General features: G+C 35.6%; 3 protein-coding genes and 1 long non-coding RNA gene across 5 annotated transcripts in view; all 4 read right to left on the bottom strand.

The window, feature by feature from the left end:
• twz (BTB/POZ domain-containing protein twz) overlaps positions 1–26,947 on the bottom strand; it is an 82,960-nt gene that overhangs the window by 46,534 nt on the left and 9,479 nt on the right. The window contains exon 2 of one of the 2 annotated variants that reach the window (XM_075312316.1): positions 244–1,161. The exons of the other annotated variant lie outside the window; for it this stretch is intronic. Within the exon in view, the coding sequence (XP_075168431.1) occupies positions 244–254 (11 nt within the window). The 5' untranslated portion in view covers positions 255–1,161. The remainder of the gene's footprint in view (positions 1–243; positions 1,162–26,947) is intronic. 2 annotated transcript variants of the gene reach the window in all.
• LOC142241386 (uncharacterized) lies at positions 2,548–11,064 on the bottom strand. Its single transcript, XM_075313160.1, has 2 exons — positions 10,309–11,064; positions 2,548–3,296 (listed from the first exon to the last, which is right to left on the bottom strand). Exon 2 carries the CDS (start codon positions 3,292–3,294, stop codon positions 2,557–2,559), a length of 738 nt encoding a protein of 245 aa, XP_075169275.1. The 5' UTR covers positions 3,295–3,296; positions 10,309–11,064; the 3' UTR covers positions 2,548–2,556.
• Positions 3,390–8,567, bottom strand: LOC142240177 (uncharacterized). The gene has a single exon (XM_075311878.1). It carries the CDS (start codon positions 8,565–8,567, stop codon positions 3,390–3,392), a length of 5,178 nt encoding a protein of 1,725 aa, XP_075167993.1.
• On the bottom strand, positions 15,451–16,772 carry LOC142239029 (uncharacterized). The gene is made up of 3 exons (XR_012722895.1): positions 16,440–16,772; positions 16,013–16,374; positions 15,451–15,948 (listed from the first exon to the last, which is right to left on the bottom strand). It is a non-coding gene; the product is annotated as an uncharacterized LOC142239029 (long non-coding RNA).

The following is a 26,947-nucleotide window of genomic DNA, read 5'->3' as shown; positions in this document are numbered from 1 at the left end:
CTAATGTGGTAAATGGTTTGATGTGCTCAGTAGCCAATCTCCCATCTTCCTCAAATCTATAATCTTTGATTTTAACACTGGCATCCACAACGTTTGATTGAACTGAGAGTGAATAAGTGTGTGTGTGTATGTATGTGAGCGTATGATTTAACCGATTTCTTATTCACCAAAAACCCAAGCAGAAGAAGAACTCAACATTCAACAAAAGCAAACTCTCTACTGTTTTACCGTTAAAGGAATTACCTGACTTGCATTCGCGCTGAAGGTCCGTATCGAACTGAACGTCTATGAATTGAATGTGGCCAAAATGTTGAATGGTGAATGTGTTCGCAACAACGAACTCTAAACACAACTTACGACTCTCAAACTTGTTTGGCCTGGCTGTGCAGTTAATTGGATAAGAGAATATGGGGGATTTTTACCACTGGCAAAGAGTATGCGCTTTGAATTTAGTCGAAGTTGTTTTACAACTTGCCACCTTGTTTGAGGACTGCTAATTGCAGATGTTGGGATGCTGCTGCTGGTGCTGTATGTTTTGGTAGTGCTGTTATGTTGTTGCTATTGTTCCTTGCATCTGCCCCAATATGAGAGTGTTTGCTACTGCACTCTTACCCACAATGACGACCTTGGCACATTATCTCCTCATCCTTTGCGGCAGTTTCTTCCTTGCCTTTGCTGGGTGGCTGTGTGTGCGTGCCAACACAGTTGTGGTGAGCTGTTACTATTCACGCTGGCTCGTATTGTGGCTGCTCTTGTGGTTCTTGTTGTTGTCAGTAAATTGTGATGCTACTTTGCTGCTTCTTGCTGATTTTTTCGCGCGTATTTGTTTTTTCACGTTGGTTGACTGGGATTTTCTCAACACACGATGATTGTTGATGATTGGTGTTCTTTTCGCTACTGTTTCAATAATCTATTTCCGGTTTAAGTGTTGCCACTAATTGTACCTTCATCATGGTGTCTAGCATCATCAGTTAACCAACTACAAGAAACAAATGGCCAAACATCAATTGACTTGTGATTCTTATGAGTCAACATCGAACTTAGTAAGGCTTAGTCCGCCAGGGAAGGTGGTAATGGGGACTTCCATACACTGTTAAAAGTGTTGCCAAATGCATTTATGGTATTGCTTGTGGGGATGAGTTTTTTGTTTTCAATTTATGACTGCAAGTAAAGCAAAATAAAACACAGATACACACATACATATGCACATACAATACACTCTCTTATACAGCCAAATAGAGTCTGTTATGTCTCTTTATTAATTTAAAATATTTTGAATTTTTAAAATTTCGTTTTTCGTATCGAGTATGAATTTGTCTGCCCCGAGGGCTTGAATAATATTTCGTTGTGCGCTCGTTTCGTCTCTTAAAACAATTCCACTAATTCCTAAAGCAATTTTTATTAAAAAGAATTATGTCGATTTGTGTGAGACTCATTTGCACCAAGTTGGGCGGCACAGTGGTTTAAATGGCAAAATTTTAAATACAAAGTGAACCACCAGGTAGGAAAATTTAGGTTAATTTTAGAACATATTAACATAACTGTATAACAAATGCCGATATTATAGAAATGAGAATATATTTTGAGACAAACCCAAGAGAATTCATTAGACATAATATTGGGGTTAAAAACTGCAAAAACGTCTATAGGGCCACATGCAGTTCGAGATGGTAAAATATATAAATTTTAAGAAATTTTGAACTATTTTTTTGGAAACATACATTTAGTAAATCTGTATAATTTTCCCCCGTTTTTTAGTTAATTATTTTTTTTTTGGTTAAGCTACACTTGTTGTTGTCGCCACTCGCCAACTTACCAGAGGCTGGTCACAAGAATTTCCAAATTCCTGACCACCTCGCTTGTCTGCACTGTAGAGATAGTTAATGGAGACGTCCCACCTCTGGTGGTAATGTTCAACTATCTTGCCCGCGGAGATAATTAAAAGTTATTGACGCACACTTAATTTTGGGGGCTATAATATCAACCCCTTTTGTTTTATTCACCTGCTCCTGAGGCAGAAAACAATTCTTTCTTCGACAAACCTTTTCCCCGAGGGGTAATAATATAATGTCTCCCAAGGAGTAATTTTGTATAGTTCACCAAATAAATAGACCACACTGCACTATTAATTTAAGTTCACAAAGTCTTATTTATTTTTCAAAGGGTTTTTTCTTTTCCGTATACAAATTATAATTATAATAGTTTTTCTTTTTTTGTGACTTCACAGTTTTATATTCAAAAACAATATGGCGCTATGGCTAAAAACTCAAACTATTTTCTAATTAGAAAACTATGCCAACCAAACAAATTTGACGCCGACCACAAACGAGGGCAGCGACGGACATGCGAGTGCCAATTAGTCCACGCTGTATTGCATACGTAAATGATGACAATACAGCGTTTTCTCGCATGAACATCCCGCCCCCCTTGCGATCACCTCGCAATTAATTAACTTAAAAATATTTAAAATCAAAAATAATGCAATTCATTTTATCTTGCGTGCTACGCTATATAAAGTCAGGAACCAGCCTGTCTCTTGTACATCTCTGGAGGTAGTTAAGTTTTACCCAGGGGTAATTTATGTGTCTTATTCACAGAAATCAAAATCTCTGGCAACATCTCCGAAGAACGTCCACCCAAAAATGGTATTTTGGGCAAATCACGTTCTAGAATAGGAAGCCCCATATAGATTCTATCAGCAACGTCTCTTCCCAAAACCACACTGACTCGTCTTGGTAAATGAAGACGAGGGTCTGCTAAAGCCTTTTTCGGATAAACATCTAAAAGATATCGCAGGTTTAGGGGCTTATCTGGCTTGGTAAGGGCTACCGATCTATTGTTCAATGTTGTTGTCAGAGTGCGGACGTTGTTATTAGTTGACGTCAGGACTACATTGATCGTGGGCCCGAATTGCCGCCCGCGATGAAGAACAGGCCAACCGAAGAAGATCGAGCTGTCCTCTGCATACGGATCTAATATGGCCTTTACTTCAATTGGAGTATCAAGTTTTCCAGGAATCTTCAATAAAACAATAGCTGACATTTGCAACCAGACCCTCCGGTAAAGATCCATTGGATGTAGCATTGTGTGGTGAGGAAGATGACAAATGAAGCATCCTTTATTTCTGGGGCAATGTATTGCTTGATGAGACATACCCATACAATTAAAACAAAAGCCGTTGCGATTAATGTACCTTCGCTTCTTAATGGGTGCGAGTTGCAGGAAGGCTCGACAATGCCGCAAGGAATGCCGAGTGTTGCAAATTGGGCACTTAAATTCGTCCTTAAAATTCATAACTGCAAGAGAAAGAAATCCAACAGTGAGGCAGAGAAAGATGTTGACAAATGAGCAAGTATAAGTGAGACAACATTGGCTGAGATACTTAGATCTTATTGAGAGCGAGGAAGTAAAACAAGTTTATGAATAGGTCTAGAAATAACGCCAGTTTGTGTTCGTAAATCCACAACACGAACACGATCATCACGACCCTGGTATAACTTTATGACTCGCCCCAAGCGCCAATCATTTGGGGCTAAGGATTCATTACGCAGCACAACTAGATCATTGATTTGAAGGTCTTCTTGAGAATTTTTCCATTTTGTACGCTTATGAAGCTCCTTCAAATATTCTGCCTTCCATCTTCGACAGAATTCCTGCTGAATCAACTTCAAACGTCGCCAACGCTTTAACAATGACGTCTTATTGTCTATTTCCTCTGGCTCCGCGGGAGATAGAAGTGATCCCCCTATGAGAAAGTGTCCAGGAGAAAGTGCGCCGAAATCATCAATATTATTTGATATGGGAGTTAACGGCCTGGAATTGAGGCAGGATTCTATGGTGGCCAAAATTGTAGCAAATTCTTCAAAAGTATGTCGAATTTGTCCAGACATCTTTTTTAAGTGATTTTTACAACTTTTTACTCCCGCCTCCCAAAGCCCACCCATGTGTGGCGATGAGGCAGGAATAAAATGCCATTGGAGCTGTTGATGACCATATCGAGTGACAGCTTCATCCTTCAATTCAGAGACAGTCCGAGCAAAGTTTCTTCTGAGTTCTCTATCCGCTCCAACAAAGTTTTTCCCGTTATCCGAGTAAATGTGACGAGGACAACCCCTTCGAGACACAAAACGAGCCAAAGCCGCCAAGAAAGCTGGAGTGGAAAGGTCGCTGACTGGCTCCAAATGTATAGCCTTAGTCACGAAACATACAAATAAACAAATATATCCCTTTGAAATACGACAACCACGTCCATTGAAAGTTTTAATTTCAAACGGGCCAGCAAAATCTACACCAGAAGTAGAGAAAGGTCGACTGAATGTTGTTCTTTCTTGAGGAAGAGCTGCCATAATTTGACTTTGCCGTTTCTGTTGAGCAATAATACATTCTTTGCAGCGACGATAATGTGCTTTCACGAGATTCTTGCCCTTTATAATCCAACATTCAAGTCTCGTAGTAGCAAGTGTCAATTGAACACCACCATGGTTCGTTAGCTTATGTACCAATGCAACATAAAGTTTTGCGAAGTGACTTTGATAAGCCAATATGACCGGGTGCCTCTCGTGGTAAGATAAGGCGGTTGTGGAACCCAAGCGTCCATTTGCTCGAATGAGCTGGTCCTTATCCAGAAAAGGAGTAAGAGAAAGAAGAGAACTACCTGATGGCAAATTTTGTTTCCTCATGAGACAATCGTATTCTGAAGAGAAATAAATTCTCTGTGACAATGACATCAAACGAAGACGAGTGAATCTAAGTTCCTTTGCAGAGAGTCGAACGCTTTCAAACTTGTATTTTGTTTTATGAGAAATGTGTATACGTCGAAAGAAGCGAAACATATATGATATTACATGGATAGCCCTCGAGAGGCAAGAAAATCTTTCCAATATATCTTCTTCTATAGTCGATCTAGCAACATGAGCTCTTACAGGTTTAGATTCAACTGTTGTGTCTGGGATCGAAATATTTAAAGGCCATTCACTTTCTTTCTCTTTGAGCCAAATTGGTCCATGCCACCATAAACTACAATCCTTTAATTCTAAAGGAGTTCGCCCCCGGGTTGCTAGATCCGACGGATTATCAGCCGTTGGCACATGGCGCCAGTTATTACCAACTTTTTCTTGAATAATAGCAACCCTGTTTGCTACGAACGTTGTCCATGTATGAGGAAGTTTTCTTAACCAACACAGAACAATTGTTGAGTCAGACCATGCGAATAAATTAGTTTTTGGAATTTTTATTTGAGGCAGAATAGAATCAACCAATTCAGACAACAGTAGAGCTCCACATAGCTCTAGTCGAGGCAAAGACATCTTTTTCAGGGGAGCAACCCTGGATTTGGAAACCAGTAAATTTGTGTAAATTTGATTATTAATTTCTATTCTCAAATATAAAGTTGCTGCATATGCTAACTCCGACGAGTCACAAAATCCATGCACCTGTATGCTGCACTCAGGAGAATATTTTACCCAACGGGGTATACAAATATCATCAATTCCCTTTGAATCAGAGACAAAGTTTTTCCAACTCAGAAGAGTAAGAGGCTTTAAGGGATCGTCCCAGCCTATATCATCGAGCCAAAGTTTTTGCATTAAAATTTTTGCCCTTACAACAATTGGAGACAGCCATCCCAAAGGGTCAAAAATTTTGGCAATAATCGACAAAACTTGTCTTTTTGTGTAAGAATTTCTTTCTTCTATTTTATCCATCACAAAATAGAAACAATCTGAGGAAGCGTTCCACCTAATACCAAGTGTTTTCGCAGAACTCTTATCATCAAACTCTAAAAAGTCCTCTCTCAATAGATGCTCACGAGGAATTCCATCTAATATATTTTTAGAGTTGGATGTCCATTTACGTAATTCAAAACCGGCTGAATTCAAAATTCCAATTAATTCATTTCTCGCTTTCAGACCTTCATCAACGGTATGAACACCAACCAACGCGTCATCAACGTACATATTCTCACGCAGTATTTTTGAGCCAAGTGGAAAATTATTTTCTTCATCTTCCGCCAATTTCAAAAGCGTCCTAAGAGCCAAATAAGGAGCGCAATTTATGCCAAAGGTTACCGTTTTCAATTGGTAATCGGTAATTTCCTCGTTTGGGGAAGATCTAAATAAAATACGCTGATATGAGGCATGATTTGAATTGACCCAAATTTGTCTATACATTTTGCTAATGTCAGCATTAAAAACAAATCGGTATAGACGCCAATTCAAAACTAGTGAGACAATATCTTTTTGCAGTGTAGGGCCAACATATAACATGTCGTTTAAACTTTTGCCATTAGATGACGCACATGAGGCATTAAAAACAATTCTCAACTTTGTTGTAGTTCTATCAGGTTTAAATATCCCGTGATGAGGCAAATAAAAATAAGTTCCATTGCTCGATAATGGCCGATCCACTTTGTCCATATGTCCTAGAGACAAATATTCTAAAATGACTTTGTCATATTCCGATTTATGTTCAGGCCTACGAATCAAAGAAGCCTCATTTCTTAAAAATTGGGACAACGCAATATATCGACTTGAGTCAGAAGCAAGTGTAAATGGTAAATCCGACCGAAAGGGCAAGTTTACAGTATATCTCCCATCAGGACCTCTAACAGTAGTCGATCGAAAAATTTCTTCACATTTTTTATCCTCAAATGAAAGTTTACATTTTTTGGGAACTTCTTCTATTGTCCAAAATTTGGCAAGTTGATCTTGTAATGATACTCTAGTACAGTGAGAAACACGAATCATTCTTCTTTGTGTTGAATTCTCAGTTGGGCCGGTCAATATCCAGCCAAAAACTGTTTCTTGGGCTATCAGAGAACCAAGAATGCCTTTTTGTACTCCATTGAGCAAGATAATTGGATAAATATTTCCTCCGAGTAAGATATCTACGGGGCCACTTTCATAAAATGTAGGATCTGCCAAATCCATCTTTGGGATTTTCTCTATACAACTATTCTCAATAGAATGTGTGGGAATATTGCCTGTTATATCAGGCACAACTAACGCTTCTAATTCCAATGAGAAAGATTCATTTTTTCTTGATCCAATTTTCAAGAAAGCAATTTTGGAACATTTGGTTAAAAATTCTCCACCTAAGCCAGAAATATCAGCAGAGACAGAATTTGTAGGTAATTTCAAAGTCTTTTGAAGACGTGAGGAAATAAATGTATCGTCCGAACATGGATCAATTAAAGCCCTAGCTTTATACGCAACACCATTTTTCAAAATATTAATCAAAGCAGTGGCTAACATTGTTCTATTTGAGACAGAAGTATGAAAAGCACGAGCATTTGAGGAAGTCGAGGGTTCGTCGTCTTGTACGCCGTTATTTGTTGTTGAAGATTGAGGAAGATTTCTGTTTTCATTCGTATTCGAAACATTGTTTTGAGGCGATTTATTTTTATGCATTAAACTATGGTGTTTCAAATTACACTTTGAACAAGCAGACGACCTACAGTCTACTGCTCTATGACCCTGAGCCAAACAATTAATGCATCTATTTTCCTTTCGGACAACATTTAATCTATTTCGAAATTCCATATTGAGAAACTTTGGGCAAGATTTTAATGAATGAGTCCCTTTACACAAACTGCATTTACTCTCATTCACTTTTGTATGATGGACTTTAAATTTTTTCGAGTTATCATATTGATTGAATTTCGGACGAGAATTCTGAGAAAGTTGTGAACCAATAGAGCCAGTTATATCCGAAACGGTTTCCAACGCTTGAAACCTTTCAGTCAGAAATTTATTCAAATCCTCCCATCGAGGCATTTCTGTTTTATTTACTAAAGATTGTTCCCACAGAGAAAGCGTTAGTTTAGGCATTTTAGTGGAACATTGATAAACAAATATTGGATCCCAAGATTTCACATCAATTTTATATAATTCCAAAACCGAAATACAATTTGTGACATCACGTTGAAGTCTCTTAAGACCACTTGCAGATTCTTGCCCACAGGGAGTCAAATTAAAAAGATTTCTCAATTGAGAGTTAATTAGAATCCTTTTATTTTCATATTGATTCTTTAGATTATCCCACGCAATTGAAAAGCCCTCAGCTGTCAGCGGGATATGACGATTAATTTCCCTTGCTTCTCCACTTGTCTTTTGAAAAAGATGGTATAGTTTTTCGACGGCGCTAAGTTTTTTATTATTAATGTATATGGCCGTGAACAAATCACGAAAACTAGGCCATGATACGTAGTCCCCGTGAAAAATTTCCGTATCGCACGGAGGGACAGCTATTGAGGAAGACGAAGACTTAGCAGAAATCGGATTAGCTTTAATTTTTTCCTTCCATTCTCCCAAAGTACTAACACATTTTATATAGCTTTCATGAGCTAATTTCCTTTTCGTTTTTATAACTTCTCTATTCTTCTTATAACACTCAGTGTCTGAAATGCAATTTTTGTGTGCCTGTTTCCATGCTGCCCACAACAGACGAACTTCCTCTTCATCTGCTTCAATTGCAGATAAATTATATCTTGAGGAGTCGGTTCCAGAAAGATTTTCTTCGAAAGACACAATCTCCTCACACTGATCCACAAGGTCTTCAAAGGTCGACATTTTTCAAGCGAAAATAATTTGATTCGCAATTGCAAATTTTCTTTTTAGAGGCAGTGAAACAATGAACTGAGAAAGCTATTTATGTTTGCCCAAGAAGCAAAATAATATATGGTCGATTAAACGATTTCTGTATATTGAATTCCAAAATTCTCCAAATTTATTTTCCAAAAATTGCAAAAAATTTCAATTTGTTCCACGAGACAATCAATATTGTTTTTTAAGAATTTTGTTTACCACCGGACCAAACAAGCCAATTATGTAGTAAAAGCCAAATAAATTCCAAAATATTCCCAATGAAAATTTTTCCAATGTAAACTGTTCCAATGAACAATACAATATATTGATCTCCAAATTTAATCAATTATTTTTATTAAAGCCAAGTAAAAGTATTCAGCAACTTTTATCTTATGAGCAACTCAATCGGAAAAATCTCCAATATTTACTTTTTGCAATTCAAATATTTCGCAAAATTTTGTATGCTCATTAAATTCCAATATTATTTTATAAGTGTTTTAATTTCTCCCACGAGAAAATTCAAAATTCACGATTTTTGTTTTGTAACGGGCCAAATAAAAAAATTTTTAGATCAAGCCAAAAACTTAAAATTTCTTAAAAAATTCCGATATCCCAACGGATGAGTACTGAGTCACAATGTTTTCCAATTAATTTTTGTGAGTCAATAATGTTTGGTCGATCCAATTATCACAATCACGAGACAGTATTGTTCAGTATATAAGTGAAAAATCCAATAATTCTCCAACAAATTTTCTCTCGGTGTAGCTCTTCGGTAGTGTGATTTATTATTAATTTGGTGTAATAATTCAAATTTATTTTTGTCCTTTTTTTCAAATTAAAAAACAAACAAATTCTCTTCTGACCCACTGTATCAACCATATACTGCTGTTTGCCCAAATACAAACAATTTATCAAACAAGGTCTTCTCCATCAAGACTTTCACAGTGTATGATTTCCAACGATACTAAATTTATCTAACTGCCCTTTAGAATGAAAAATTCGAATTCACAAAAATCCATAGACACCAACAAGGATTTTATCGAATGGTACGTTTACCATATTTGTGAGTCAGATTCCCATTTCCCAAGAGGAAAATTATTTTTTAGACTTTTTCATTTAAACCATTATTTTTCCAACCTTGCGCCACTGTGCAAGTATATAAGACAATATATTGTTTTCGAATATTTGTTATGCCCTTTGTTGTGCTTTATGTATTTTCTCTTTCTCCTTTGTAAATAAAAACAACAACAAATACACACCGGTATATCAGTAAAGTTTCCAACGCAAGGGCAATGAGCGAAACTTAAAAGGAGGAAGAGTAAGCACAACAATGCATCAGAATAAGAGCAGCGAGTCGGCAGAATTATGTTTTCAAACAATCAAATGCGTACAACAAAAAATCCAAATGATCGATGTAAGCATGGGCAACAAGTGAAGAGATGGGGGTTGTTGCCAAATTTCAATGCATTAACTCATTGGCAGACAAGTAAAAATAAATCACCGTTTTAAAACAACACCAACACAAGAGGAAGAGTACAATATAAGGGCAATAAAAAGTCATGTAACGGTATCCCTTTGAGAAAGATTTGGTCATGGAATTTGTTTGACGAATTATGTAATATCAAATTTTCCAATTCATCCATAAAGTTATGAGGAAGACCGAATCACTCGAGCCAGAATGTATGTCCACAACAATTCAAATTTTTAGAAAATTTTTGGTACATACCTTGATTCCAATTTTGTACTTTCTTACTTGCCGGTGGATGTACAAGTTGATTTTTCTTATGATGTTATTACCGGTTTCTGAAGGACCATATGATATTATTCCTTTTTTGATGATTTTACCGGTTTTCGAAGGACCATATGTTGTCGCCACTCGCCAACTTACCAGAGGCTGGTCACAAGAATTTCCAAATTCCTGACCACCTCGCTTGTCTGCACTGTAGAGATAGTTAATGGAGACGTCCCACCTCTGGTGGTAATGTTCAACTATCTTGCCCGCGGAGATAATTAAAAGTTATTGACGCACACTTAATTTTGGGGGCTATAATATCAACCCCTTTTGTTTTATTCACCTGCTCCTGAGGCAGAAAACAATTCTTTCTTCGACAAACCTTTTCCCCGAGGGGTAATAATATAATGTCTCCCAAGGAGTAATTTTGTATAGTTCACCAAATAAATAGACCACACTGCACTATTAATTTAAGTTCACAAAGTCTTATTTATTTTTCAAAGGGTTTTTTCTTTTCCGTATACAAATTATAATTATAATAGTTTTTCTTTTTTTGTGACTTCACAGTTTTATATTCAAAAACAATATGGCGCTATGGCTAAAAACTCAAACTATTTTCTAATTAGAAAACTATGCCAACCAAACAAATTTGACGCCGACCACAAACGAGGGCAGCGACGGACATGCGAGTGCCAATTAGTCCACGCTGTATTGCATACGTAAATGATGACAATACAGCGTTTTCTCGCATGAACACTTGTAGTTTAGTCAATGTATGGTTTTAAGCTGAAATCAAACACAACAACAATGATTAAAGAACAAAACTAACAATAACAAAACAAAACGAATGAAAAAAGAGGAAGCACGCTCAAAATAAACCCAGCCAACTGCAGACAAATCGATGATTTGACGGTGGCAAAGGAAAAGAGATATGTTGGTACGAATTTATTTCGGCATAAGCCGGCTATGTGGAATGTGGTAATTCCGAAACGTGCGTCCATCCAACCATCTTGCAGTCTATAGGGCTTTGCCCAAATAAATTTGATAAACATTCTTTTCCTCTGGTTAAGCTACACTTGTAGTTTAGTCAATGCATGGTTTTAAGCTGAAATCAAATACAACAACAATTAATTAAAAAACTTATTAATTTCAAGGTAAGGCAAGGTATAGTGGCAACCCTATATTTCAGGCTCACTTAAACTATTGGGTCCGTTATGATACCACCACATTCTCTCTCATCACTTAGTCCCCCTCATTAGTGTGAGTAATTCAAATAAAAAATTAAAAAAATTTGTTTGAACTTTTTAATAAACAAACAAGTATATACGGCCGTAAGTTCGGCCAGGCCGAATCTTATGTACCCTCCACCATGAATTGCGTAGAAACTTCTACGAAAGACTGTCATCCACAATCGAATTACTTGGGTTGTGGTATCTTAAAACTTCTTAACATCGTTTTCTAAATTGTGAGTTAGTCCATACGTGGTAGAGAGCCAGAATTGAATTATGGGGGTCGCTTATATGGGGGCTATATACAATTATGACCTTGATATGGACCAATTTTTTGTGATTGGGGATCGATTTATCTGAGGGCTATATATAACTATAGACCTATATGGACCTAGTTGGACATGGTTGTTAACGGCCATGTACTAGCACAATGTACCAAATTTCAACTGACTCAGATGAAATTTACTCCTCCAAGAGGCTCCAAAACCAAATCTCGGGATCGGTTTATATGGGGGCTATATATGATTATGGACTGATATGGACCACGTTTGGCATGGTTGTTAAATATCATATACTACCACCACGTATCAAACTTCAACCAGATCGGATGGATTTTGCTTCTCCAAAAGGCACCGGAGGTCAAATCTGGGGATCGGTTTATATGGGGGCTCTATATAATTATGGACTGATATGAACCAATTCCTGCATGGTTGTTAGAGATCATATACTAACATCACGTACCAAATTTCAACCAAATCAGATGAATTTTTCTCTTCCGAGGGGCTTCGTAGGTCAAATCTGGGGATCGGTTTATATGGGGGCTATATATAATTATGGACCGATATGGACCATTTTATGCATGGTCATTATACTGACACCATGTACCAAATTTCAGCCGGATCGGATGAAATTTCCTTCTTAGAGGCTCCGCAAGCCAAATCGGGGGATCGGTTTATATGGGGGCTATATATAATTATGGATCGATGTGGACCAATTTTTGCATGGTAGTTAGGGATGATATGCTGACACTATGTACCAAATTTCAGCCGGCTCGGATGAAATTTGCTTCTCTTAGAGTCCCCAAGCCAAATTTGGTCCGTTTTTATGGGGGCTATACGTAAAAGTGGACCGATATGGTCCATTTGCAATACCATCCGACCTACATCAATAACAACTACTTGTGCCAAGTTCCAAGTCGATAATTTGTTTCATTCGGAAGTTGGCGTGATTTCAACAGACGAACGGACGGACGGACATGCTCAGATCGACTCCGAATTTCACCACGACCCAGAATATATATACTTTATGGGGTCTTAGAGCAATATTTCGATGTGTTACAAACGGAATGACAAAGTTAATATACCCCCATCCTATGGTGGAGGGTATAAAAAAAAGTTAAATCGTTTATAGAAGTTTTCGTTGAGTTTACTTCTGATGGTATTATTGCTCTGGTTTATTTAAAATTTTTGAAATATATACAGTAAGGTCTTGAATCGAAATTGGAAATCGTTTCCTCGAAATCAATATAACTGAACTGATGTTTTTAAATTGAAGCGGACAAAGTTAAAGTGGGATAACTTCGAAAGTGGGATAAAGTCGAAAATCTACTTTTGGTAAGAAAAAAGCTTCGAAGCTGGTTTTTGTAGTTTTCAAATTGGACTAAACGACTTTAGATAGTTTTTTTTTAAATTGAACCAAAAGGATTTTTAATATCGGGAAAAATTGACTAACTTTTAGCGAAAACGCCGAATGTCGAATTAAAGGGGATATGATGTAAATATATCCTTGGAATAATGTGAAGACGATATAATTTACTTGTGTAAAATTATGCGCGTTCCACAATATTACTGAAGAATACATTGCGTTCCGGCTTAAAGTCGGTACTATGTTTGGGGTTTCAGCCAAAACTTAAAATTTAAAGTGTAAAAATATAAATGAAGATAATGATATTTCTATAAAATCTTGTCAAAGCTGGGATGGAAAATTTCAAACGCAGTAACCCGGAGGAAAGATTTGTTTTTGGAGCGGAAACCAAACTTAAAAAATTCGACTTTTTGAAAGTTGTTTCAAATTTTGAAAAAGTCAACATATTGCAAAAATTGACTTTTATATTTCGATTATTTCCCAATCCTTTATTTGTTCAATCATCGAAATGATGACATTATTTACAAAGCAAAGTAAAATATTAACTGACACATTTAAAATAATAATCGATTGTATTAACGTGGGCGGCTAGTATTTGTTTTGATTAAAACACTAATTGAATCAATGGAAACTAAATATTTGATAGGTTATCAAGACAGAAAGTGTTGAACTCTCACCTTTCTCCCTCTCTCTCTCTTATCAATGTATTCTATTCATTTCTATATTTCGAATTTTGATATCCAATAGTCCATTTATATATTTTTCTTTCAAAACCACATTACTCTGAATCATCCACTACACACACAATTCCCTGTCCAAATGAACATAGTACAACCAACATGAAATCGTTAGCAACTGCCACTTTGTCGCAAATGTCGAGAATGACAACGGTGCTACCTGTCTGCTTGCCTGCCTGTTAACAATTTATTTAAAATAAGCTTCAGAGATAGTTTTAAATGTGAATGAAATTATCACCGGCGGGCACTTTTTTGTTTCGTTCGTCATCATCATTTCGTTGCCAGAGAGCATGCGAGGCAGCAAACTCGAACTATGGCGAGGGGGTTGAGTTGAATGTCATAGCAACATTCTGTTTGTTATGAATACTTGTTTTTATAGAAATTCAGAGGTTGCTGCTTGCGAGTAGAAAGCAACAGCGCCAACAACATAATCCTGATCCCCCTCCGCCGCCCAGCAGTCACTGGACAAATAAACACCCGCCTGATTATAAAATATCGAAATGATGGTACCATTGCAACTGTTGGTGCCATGATGAGGATGAAGAGTGACGGTGGGCTAGATGCTGTCGCTGGCGATGACGACAGCAATGATCTGAGTGAATAGCTGGAAACAGAGAATGAAGCCGCCGAGTCGCGCCGCCGATTTTAGCCGTCGCCGACCCGTTTTTAGCAGTCGACGCCGCCGCCGAATATGTCGACTCATCTCGACTCAAATTTAGCCGCCAATTAATCTAAAATATTGATTTATATCAGAAAAATTTAATAATATTTGTTATAGTTTTTGCCAAAATTTTGAACTTTCCACTTTCAATCAATTAGTATCAAGTTGCTATAATAGTTTTACAAAAATGTAGCTCAAAAAATTTGAATGAAATGTAAATTTGATTGTAAGATTGGTTGTACAACTAATCTCATTACAATTCGGAAAACTTAAAATTGATTTTATAATAGATAATTTTGCGCCGCCGAACAGACAATTTTTTATCGGCTTAGCCGTCAAGCCGCCGCCGCCGTAGGCAAAAATTTAGTGTTAGCCGCCGCCGACAAAAATGGGTCGGCTTCATTCTCTGGCTGGAAACGTAAATGGATGATTGGTTTGCAGTTTGTTTGACATATTGAATTGGGTGGCTTTTGTTTATGTCTGTTCGTTTGGTTCGCTTCATACGTGCGTTAGCTCGATCGGTGTTAGCTAGCTGCGTACCCAATAAACACAAACGTTTGAAAAATACTAAAATTCAATAATTTTTCAAACATTTTTTCAAAGGATTAGGGTAATATTCAAGTTGAGAAATTGTTGAGAAAATCGCGTTCTCAACAAAAAACAGACATTACCCTCAACAGTAAAATTCAACACAATAGCAATAATTTCTCAATTGTAATCCTCAAATTGAAGTGCATCGCTACTCAATAATTTCTCAAACAGTTTTCAATGTGAGAAAAATAAAAAACTAGCATTGTTGCGAATACTTTCAAACCACAATTTGTATGAAAGTCAATCCTAGTTCTAACTGAAAGTCAATACTAAATTTCTAGGGATTTTGTAAATTTTATTATTTTTTCGTTAACAAATATAATAATCTTAAAAATAACATTAATAATATATGAAAATAATAATATTATACCAATCAAAATGTAATTATCTTATTAAACGTATTAATAAATAAAACTATGAATACAACTTTAAATATCTTAAACATTTTTACATGTATAATTCCATTTCCTCCATAATGTTGGTGTCATTAATATGCTGGCAATTTGAAATATTTACTATCGAGGAACTTGTTGGCTTGTGTGTTAGAATAGATTCCAGCAAGAGGAAATCACAAAATATCAAACTGATGACGGGATGTAAATTGATGTAATGCACATTTTCATCCAGAAGTTCTTGATATAGGAATTGTTGCACTTTGTTTTAATTGGTTGCACTTTGTAAGTTTTCTGAAAACTTTTCTTTGTTGTTTCCTTCATCGGTTTTTCATCGGCCAACATCTTCCAAGAATATACCATTCAATGATTTTAGTTTTCTGCAAAACAATCGAGTTCTGTGATTTCCATTATGTTTTCATTTCACTTTTTATTTTGACTTACCAATTTGTATTTCTTCCAACTGACCACGTACTTCGTGATTTCCTCAAGAACGTTGGTGTTACAAAATTGTGTTATTAAAATACTGGCAATTTTCAGGAACTTGATGACCAGATAATTGGAATAAATTTCCAGCAATTTCAATTCACAAATTAAAATTTAAACCGATGATGCGATATAAATTAAACTATCGATGTGATGCGAATTATCATCCAGTAGTTGTTGATATGGAAAAGCATAAATACCAAGTTTTTTTGGTTGCACTTTGAGTTATGGAAACTTTCTCTTCTCGATAAGCCACTACCATTTTTCATCGGCCAGCCTCTTAATGTGTCCAAGAATCAGCATCCAAATATTTTAGTTGTCTGCAAAGAGATTTGAGTTTAGTGACTTCCTTCAAGTTTTCATTTCGTGTTTTAGTTTTACTTACCAATTATTATAAGCAATTTCAATTGATTATTAAAAAATTTCCACATTTTTGTATTTCTTCCACGAACTTTGTTGTCCAAAGTAGTATTGAAAACCATGTGGTTTTTTCGTTGCATTTCAGGGTAGTGTTTTGTCAAAGTTTTCTCCAATTATCTTCAACACATTTTCAAAGTTTTCGTCAACATTTTGCCAAATTGGTTGTAATTCGCAAACAATTTGAAGATGAATTGAAGATGAGCTTTTTCAAGTCAAGTTGAATTTATGTTGAAAATGATATTTACCCTCAAACTGAAGAGCTGTTGCATTTGAAAAACGCTCATCCTGTGTTTATTGGGTACCTATGCCACGCCAACACCACCACCATCATCATCATTATGATGAGTCTTGCAGCGCTCATCAGAAAAAGGGGGAGATTTGTGTGAACGTTGGTTGACTCACTCACTCGCTCATATAGTTGCCCGCCCGCCCGTCCGTTCATTCTATGTTATATAATTACATCTGTTTGCCTGCTGGCAAATTTGTTTGAAATATTGCTGGCGGCCAAGTTATCACAAGTTCTTCTTTGCTTAGCCTGGGGCCAATCGAATATGTTGCTTATGATGGCGAGAGGCAGAAAGAGATGGATTTGCGGGTGATAGGCCAGAGAATGAGGGTTGGAAAGGAATGAACGTTTCAGCAATGTATCGCCCGAAGCTATGACGCTGCCGATGTTGTTGTTGTCGTCGTAGATATGACTGGGTACGTAGGACTGTGTGATTTTGTAACACTCTATCGAAAGGTAAGCAGGCAGACAGGCAGCTAGCAACTGGAGGAGACTCGAATGTCGATGAAGATTTATATCATTTGGAATTATTTAATTATAAACACTTGCAAGTAAAGACAAATTGAGATCCGTATACCCCAACCAGATTTAATTGCGTGTTAAAATGACTCCATCGTATTTGAAGTTGGCAAATTACTGGCATTCGAAAAAGGAGAGTCCCATGGCCAATAGTTGCCATGTAACAAACTAGTTTACACTATAACACGCAACAGGTGAATCACATTCTACCGAAACCTAATTAAATGGTTGCAAAGGAATAATTCGGTTTATAGATCCTACTCGTTCTGGGAGTGGTGGAATTTGAGAAAAAATTTTTACAAAAACGGAATTTTATGTTTATTTGAGCTATAGCAAATGTAAAAATGTTTGTTAGAACAAATAACGGCTTTTCTAAAATATATACGTCCATATTCGGAATCGCAAATCGTTTGGTGATATCGGAACATGGGCGATAGGTTAGGTGGCAGGCGGGCACGCCAACCATTGCACCACGGTGGCTCGATATGGGCGATAATCATTTATCAAAATTTCAACTAAGGAAATCTGTTTAAGTTAAGTAAGTTGTATAAAATATTTGCATATTTTTAGGCACAATAAAATAATCATAGAACATAGCATTTTATGTTTTCATACCCTAAACCACATAGTGGTCAGGGTATAATAAGTTTGATCGGTCAAAAATGTGCCTACCAGGAATATTGATTTTAAACCCCATAAAATATATACCGATCGAGTCAGAATCACCTCCTGAGTCGATCTAGCGCTTGGTGTCCGTCCGTCCGTCTGTCCATGTATTTGTTGTTCAAAGGATTCCGGTCGCAATTATTAACCGATTTGGATGAAATTTGGTACAGGGTATTTTTTTGGGCACAAGGACGAACGCTATTGAATTTGAAAGAAATCGGATAAAATTTAGATATAGCTACCATATATATGCATCGCCCGATTTCGACAAATGGAGTCACGTTGCGCTTTTTTACAAACCGATCGTCATCAAATTTTGCACATAGTAAACTTTTTCATCACCATTTAAGTCTGCAAAATTTCATCGAAATCAGTTCAGATTTAGATATAGATCCCATATATATGTATCGCCCGATTTTCCCAAATTTGGCCATAAAAGCCTTATTTATTAAGCGATTTTACTCAAACTTGGCTTACTCTAATCTTTTATGGTACTAACAATATGTGCTAAAAACAATCGAAATCGGTTCAGATTTAGATATAGCTCCCATATATATGTATCGCCCGATTTGGTCAAATTTGGCGGTAAAACCCTTATTTATCAACCTATCTTACTCAAAGTTGGCTAAATGTAATCTTCTATACCTCTTACTGTATGCGCGCAATTTCATCGAAATCGGTTCAGATTTAGATATAGCTCCCATATATATGTATCGCCCGATTTTGCCAAATTTGGCCGTAAAACCCTTATTTATCAACCGATCGTAACCAAGGTTGGTTAAATGTAATCTTCTATAGCACTAACTGTATGTGCAAAATTTCATCGAAATCGGTTCAAATTTAGATATAGCTCCCATATATATGTATCGCCCGATTTTGAAAAATTTGCCCCTAATAACCTTATTTTTGACCACAGGGGCCTCATTTATTAACTGATCGTACTCAAATTTTACGCAAGGTAACCTGCAAAATATTATACAAATTGGTTCAGATTTAGATATATGTAGGTCGCATATATATGCATAGGTTAGGTTAGGTTAGGTTATGTGGCAGCCCGATGTATCAAGCTCACTTAGACTATTCAGTCCATTGTGATACCACAGTGGTGAACTTCTCTCTTATCACTGAGTGCTGCCCGATTCCATGTTAAGCTCAATGACAAGGGACCTCCTTTTTATAGCCGAGTCCGAACGGCGTTCCACATTCCAATGAAACCACTTAGAGAAGCTTTGAAACCCTCAGAAATGTCACCAGCATTACTGAGGTGGGATAATCCACCGCTGAAAAACTTGTTGGTGTTCGGTCGTAGCAGGAATCGAACCCACGACCTTGTGTATGCAAGGCGGGCATGGTAACCATTGCACCACGGTACATAGCTTGTTTCGTTCGGAAGTTAGCGTGATTTCAACAGATGGGCGGACGGACGGACATGTTTAGATCGACTCAGAATTTCACCAAGACCCAGACTATATATACTTAGAGCAATATTTCTATGTGTTACAAACGGATTGACAAAGTTAATATACCCCCATCCTATGGTGGAGGGTATAAAAATAGTTACTCTAATTAAATATTTAATTGATTTCTGTTTTGTTTAAAATTTTTAGTAGCTCTTTAAATTTTAATCAAAACATAATGAAGGAAATTTAAAACAAAAAAGTTTTCTTTTGATGCTAAAAAATATGGAATCCGGCTGTTAATCATTTCATGCTATTTTTTTCTTATTCTGCATATGCGGTTTTCATCACACATTTTCAATTTATCTACAATCCCTGCTTTCAAAGTGAAACGGGTTTAGTTTTAGTTTACTCTTTTATATCAAAGGGAACTTTCCCATATCCCATACACTAATAGAAAAAATTACCTTCCATAGTCGTGAACGGATGGTGACAAAATGAAACGCAAACGTTCACAAAAAATCAAAATGGAATGTTCACAATTTCGTCCACGGACGTTCACAATTCCGTCCACGGACGTTCACGATTTCATGAACGGCATTCGTTTTTCTTTGGCCATGAAAAGTCTTAAAATAATCATCGTTAGATGTTATTATGGCAACTTCCTCGGTGATGCAATGTGCTAAGGCGACTTAACGGTCGCGTATGGTGCAGAAAACACAGGTTCGAGTCACGCTAGCGGAAATCTTTTATTAATTTTTTTTATAAAGTCGTAACCATAACGTTTTCAGATCATGAACGCTGGTTGTTGTTTTGACAACGCATGGTGGCATTATATCGTTGTCAGATTGACACCGCCTGTTCACAGTTTGACACCACATGTGTGTTGATTCACTTTCATGAACGAATCGTTTTGAAATGAGCACGCCGTGCATGATTTTTTCTATGATTGTATGTATCCTCTCATTCGAGTATGATCCGGTGCACATATGATGCGCATCCTGATTTATTCATAGTAGTGTTTGGCCATACCCTTGCTATCCAATATGGATCCAGATCTCTTACTTTGCTCTCAGGCCTAGTGTTACGGGTCGCCCGGGCATCCGCTTATAGGTTAGTATTATGGTTCGGTTCGGTCCGGTCGGTTAGTATTGACCTAAGTACCCTCTCGTGAATCCAGTTTGTCATCTTTGGGGTAAAAAAATCCATCCAATTTAATAAACACAATATGGTCTTAGTACTTTCTAAAGAATTTTTTATTGTCCTTGTTTATTGTCGATCATTAAGAGGTGATCTTCTCTGAGTGTCATTCGTCAATAACCCTTTGAGTCCAATTATATATCCATCACTATCTTGTATGCCATCTAACTCTTGCTTGAGTTATAAGAAAAAAAAAGTAAGGATTCATCCAACCTGACAACCAGCCAACCATGCAACCATCTATCCATATACCTAAGTAAAATACTGAAGGAAAAAGCGTATTTTTCTGTTTAGCTAGAGGCTTTTAATTATTTTCTTCATAATCATTGTCATTATAAACAACAGTAGCTGTGCTGGGTGACTGACTCTGCGTGGTGGTGATATGGCGGTGGTGGTTGAAGCATCAACACCAACAACATCTCGGCGACATCTGCTGCTGTTGCTTGGTTGCTGGCTGTCTCAGTGCCATCCATACTTGCAAGCAACAACATTTTCAAAAAAAAAAAAAAAAACGAAACAAAAAGACAACAACAATATTTTATAAGAGTTGCTTAGTTGGTGAGGTGCTTGTTCGCTTTCTTGGATGCAAGACTGGCTGTTTGGCAGTTAGTGGCGATGTTGTTGTTGTTGCTATATTGCCTGGAACCGAAATATGGTGACACGGCGACAGGGGGCGGGTAGGGAAATTATGCCACAAGTAATACACCACAGCCAGCTCCGACATCAGCAACACTGGTGCCGTGTATCAGCCCCCTCCCCTCGCCCAAAAATACTGGCAACAGCAACATAAATATGCCCTCGGGAAATTTAACAGCATTTCTTGGGTGCTGCTGCTCCTGTTGTTGCTCTTAGTGATGGTGTGATGAGACAGTGGTTGGTGCCGTTGGAGGTGATGGTGCTTGGAAAGTATCGTCGTTCAACGTTTGCTACCAGCAGGCTGCATATCAAGAATCTGAAACGTCATGCAAAATGAACATTGAGACGTCGCCTGTGTACCCGGTGTTGCTTGGCATTGCGTTGTCGTTGAATGGTGCCGTGCCTTAACATTTAAATTGTTTTATAGAAATTACTCACAATTACTAATATTAACGATAATAATTAAATGTAGATTACTTTTTTTTCATATGGAACGGATGTTGTGCGACCACAAAATTGCAGGCAACAAATGGTGAACACTACAGCAATGTTGCTCTGTTCCAAAACAGAATGCAGAACAGTATAAGTAGATCAGCATGGAACAGTTGGCCGGATGGCTGACGAACAGTTGTTTATTGCAAAATTACTGCTTCAAATGTGGCACGAAAAACAGTCATTTCATGAGAGTTAGCTGCATTGAATGAATGCCGTTGATGTTCCGAAATTGACGTTCGAACATTTTGGAATGGGACAAGAAAAATTCTATAATTATGACTGGACCATACTGGGATCATGGTGTATTGATTAGAGAATACTCAAGAGGAAGGACAAATTTTTCATAGCTTTTGTATGACGACATTTTTGAGTGATTCCAGGCTCCGTTATGTGAAATTCAAGTATAGTGTAAGTGTTGTACACTGAAAATAATATTGACTTAATATGAAAGATTATGCAACATACGCAATGGACACAATATTAAGGAAAAATTTCTTAAAAATAGAAAGATTATTTTCTCTAAATTTACGTCCCTCCGTTAATGTCGAGTGTCTTTAAAACAAATTTCCCTTAAGGTAGAGAACAAAATATTTGATTTTTGGAATAAAGATAAAACAGCTTAAAAATTGTCTAATAATTATTTTGAGAATTTTGTACCTTTTTGTTGAAAGAGTTACTTTTTAAACTGATGTCGCAAAACGAAGAACGAAAATATGAAAATAAAATCTGAACCCTAATTTTAGATTTATAGAGCCTACACTAAAATAAGAGTTTTCTTTTCTGAGGAACGAAATTTTAGACCAACTAATTTTTCTGTTGATGCTAAAAAATTTGCTATTGAAGTAAATAAAATTCATTAGATAAAATCGTTGCAACACTTGTCACAAATTCTTTAAGAAAATACTTTGTTATAAAGTATTTTATTAACCCTTATATTATGTTAGGGTCATTTGATGACCCACATCATATTTTTCATCAGCGCATTTCTTACTTTTGGAATATAAATAAAAGTTCTTACTAGTCAGTGCATGAATTGTTGACATGTATTGAATTCTTGCTGAGTAGTAAGAACTTTGAAACAGTAAGAAATGCGCTGATGAAAAATACGATGTGGGTCTTCAAATGACCCTAACATATTATAAGGGCTAAAGAGAATTTCGTATATCTAAAATTCCGTTGCTGAGGAAAATATTTTTAAAGCTAGATAGTTTCATAACAGTTTTAGTCCAATCGACTTCAAATTTGGCACAAGTATGTGTTTTGGCTCAGAATAAAACCCTATTGATTTTGGAAGAAATCGGTTCAGAGTTAGATATAGCTCCCATATATATATTTCGCCCGATATGGACTAATACGGTCCCAGAAGCCAGAGTTTTACCCCAATTTGGTTGAAATTTCGCACTAGCAGTACAAATAGTAGTGTAGTTATGTGTGCAAAATTTTATTGAAATCGGTTCAGATTTAGATATAGCTCCCATATATATCGTTCGCCCGATTTACACTCATATGACCACAGTGGCCAAGATTTTACTCCGATTTAATTGAAATTTTGCACAGGGAGTAGAATTAGCATTGTTGCTATGTGTGCCAAATTTGGTTGAAATCGGTTCAGATTTAGACATAGCTCCCATATATAGCTTTCGCCCGATTTACACTCATATGAACACAGAGGCCGATTTTTTGCTCCGAAATTTTGCACAGGGAGTAGAATTAGCATTGCAGCTATGCGTGCCAAATTTGGTTGAAATCGGTTCAGATTTAGATATAGCTCCCATATATAGCTTTTGCCCGATCTACACTCATATGACAACAGAGGCCAATTTTTAATTTCAGATTTAGATATAGCTCCCATATATATGTTTTTCTGATTTCGACAAAAATGGTCAAAATACCAAAATTTTCCTTTTAAAATCGCCACTGCTTATTCGAAAAGTTGTAAAAATGACTCTAGTTTTCCTAAACTTCTAATACATATATATCGAGCGATAAATCATAAATAAACTTTTGCGAACTTTCCTTAAAATTTCTTCAGATTTAAATGTTTCCCATATCTTTTTTACTAACATTGTGTTCCACCCTAGATTTTGTTGAAGTCTATATAATTCTGTCCAGAACGAGTAATATTTAAATGTATGGATTTGGGACAAACCTTTATATATAGCCCCCAACACATTTGACGGATGTGATATGGTATCGAAAATACTACCATTGTTACGATCTATTTACACAATTTTCATTGAAAAAGGTTTCATTTGTTTTGGAGAAATGTTTTATTTGATTTTAAAAAGTTTCATTTATTTTGAAAGAGATTTGAAGTGCAAATGCTCTACACATTCTCAATACAGAAAAAAATGAAAAAGTATACATAAACAGGAATATTACAGGCATATAAACTCAATTAAATAAAATAAAATTGCTAATCATAACACATATCAATCGTATAATTTTTTTGATCTAATTAAATTTTAATTTGATAAATTAATTTCCCCAATTGATGCAATTTTAATTGAAAAATAATTCGGTCAATTAAGAAGAAATATTTTTTCTGTGTAAATAACCTCTTATGCCGTCTTTGGCCCATTATTTGGACTCGGCTATAAGAAATTATAGAAATGAACTTAACCCTCTAATGCCCCAATTTTTTTGCCAGCTGATTAAATATTCAATGTTAACGACACAAAAGCAAGAAAACGAAACAAGAAAATTGTATGCGATAAAATTCAGTATATGCTGCAAAGCCTCTTGAAGAGATTTTACTAAGTTTTCTTTTTTATTTTACCCATATTTGTTGTCTTAAGGTGTGTTTTACTAAAAGCTTCTGATTTTACGAAGCCCGCCTAAAGTCGAATTGGTATTAGAGGGTTAATGATATGAAATGTTTTGGGGGAACATATTTTCAATTTTTACGAATTCCCATTTTTTTTAACAATATCTTTCCTATATGAATTTCTATGAATATAAAATTTTCTAATTTATTTATAGTTTGTTTACATTGTTGTTAATTAATTAGAATTTGGATTTGGTACACATAAAAAACTTCGGTTTATCTTTAAATATTCAGTCTAAATTCCTTGTACTTAAGGACAACAAAGAAGGATTATTTGTTTGTTTTGTATTTGGTTTTGAACGATATTGAAAAGCATTTCAAAAGATATGAGTGCTCAGCTCTGATTCAAGAATCTTTATTGAAATTTCTTGCACTCACAGTAATCTCTTATTTCCTTTATTTGTTATAATCTTTAACTTTTTGGAGATATTGGTTCAAACACATACGATATACAAACAAATATAGACATGTTACACACAATTACATGACGAATGTACAAATGTTTCAATACAGCATTGTAATACTTTCGATATAGATAATTTCAAGAAGGCCTTTCAATTTGCGAATAAAGGGAACTTTTATGGGTAATTGCAATTTACTGTAATCTGAAATTAGAAGCTAATTTTAAACCTTTGTGAAACAATGAATAAGACTTTTTAAAATTTCTATATACACTGAAAAAATGCTTGACCGGTTCTAAAGATGGTTATTATTTCTTTTTATATATATTTTTAGATAGTGGAAATTAATAAAGAAACCTAAAACCACTAATCATTTTTGTATTGATTGAGAAAATTTGATCTTCTATTTTAAGCAACTTTTGAATTCGTATTCGTAAGGACAACAAATCTCGGCCTCACGACAATATTTTTTCAGTGTAGGACTTGTTTTCCTTTACCCAGTAAAAAAAAATTGGAAGTTCTTCCAAAAGCACAACTTTGAAAGCACTTCCAGAAGATGTACTCCCAATGATGTTCTTTATTTTATCTACACAGGAAGTTCTTTTAATTCAATTTTTTATAACTTGCTTTTTTCATATTTTTAAGGGATAATGGTAATTTTTTTTGTTGCAAATAGGTTAAACACAGCGTAAGAAATCATAAAGTGGAACAAACTATTTAAATCTTGTCGAAAAAATGCTAAATGCTAAAATATTTGAGGTCAAACGTTTCAAACAAGCGTTAGAATCCATTAAATATTATAAACAAGTAAGTAAAGTCTAAAGTCGGCGGAACCGACTATATTATACCCTTCACCCACTATGTAGAAAAACATTTGTGTTACCATCTCAACTACTTAAAATTTGCTGGGAGCTATATAAAAGTTTGCATTTCCTGATACAACTACTTTTAATGGAAACAATTTTTTGTACTTCTACAAAAACTCTTGAATTAAAATTTAAATCGGCTAACGCCCTAGGATGAAACACAATGTTAGTAAAAAATATGGGAAATATGAAGCGAGAGAAATTTTAATGCAATTGTACAAAAGAGATTTATGATTTTTCAGGCGATACATATGTATTCGAGATATAGGACAATTTGAGTACTATTTAAAATTTTTGCTATTCAGCAGTGGCGATTTACAATGATATTGGTTAGATCTCGCCAAGATATCTGGTCAAGTGTAGGTTGTGATATATTATTTGGTCTAGTCGGGCGACTTGGAGCCTTATTAAAACTCATCCGTTCTGTGGAAATTTTGGCATTGCAGTGTGTAGGATATGACTAAGATATGGGGAAATCATCACAGAATTTTGTGTAAAGTGTGAGAATTTTTGCCATATTTGTATTCTCTGAGGAAACTATCCAGCCAATTGGAGGAAAATCCCATTGAAAATGGGTCTAAAATATGAACTAGTCTACATATATTTACCCAACTCTGGTGTACGTATATATGGGAGCTATATACAATCTGAACCGATTTTGACTAAATTTGAGATGTATAGTTAGAATAATAATTCTGCTATCTATGCGAAATTTCACGTAAATGGGAGTATAACTTTCGCCCCCCTGGTCATATGAGTGCAAATCGGACGGGAGATATATATGGGAGCCATATCTAATCTGAACCGATTTCAACCAAATTTGCCACAATTACCTATACTACTAAACGTACTCCTTGTGTGAAATTTGAAACAAATGGCGGCAAAACCCTGGACTTTGAGGCCATATAAGTTCAAATCGACGAAATATATATATATATATATATATATATATATATATATATATATATATATATATATATATATATATATATATATATATATATATATATATATATTATATTATATATATATATATATATATATTATATATATATATATATATATATATATATATATATATATATATATATATATATATATATATATATATATATATATATATATATATATATATATATATATATATATATATATATATATATTATATATATATATATAT

This window comes from Haematobia irritans, chromosome 5, assembly GCF_050003625.1.
Source record: "Haematobia irritans isolate KBUSLIRL chromosome 5, ASM5000362v1, whole genome shotgun sequence".
Lineage (NCBI taxonomy): Eukaryota > Metazoa > Arthropoda > Insecta > Diptera > Muscidae > Haematobia > Haematobia irritans.
Note: the sequence above shows the minus strand (reverse complement) of the source record. Positions and strands in the feature narration are given on the sequence as shown.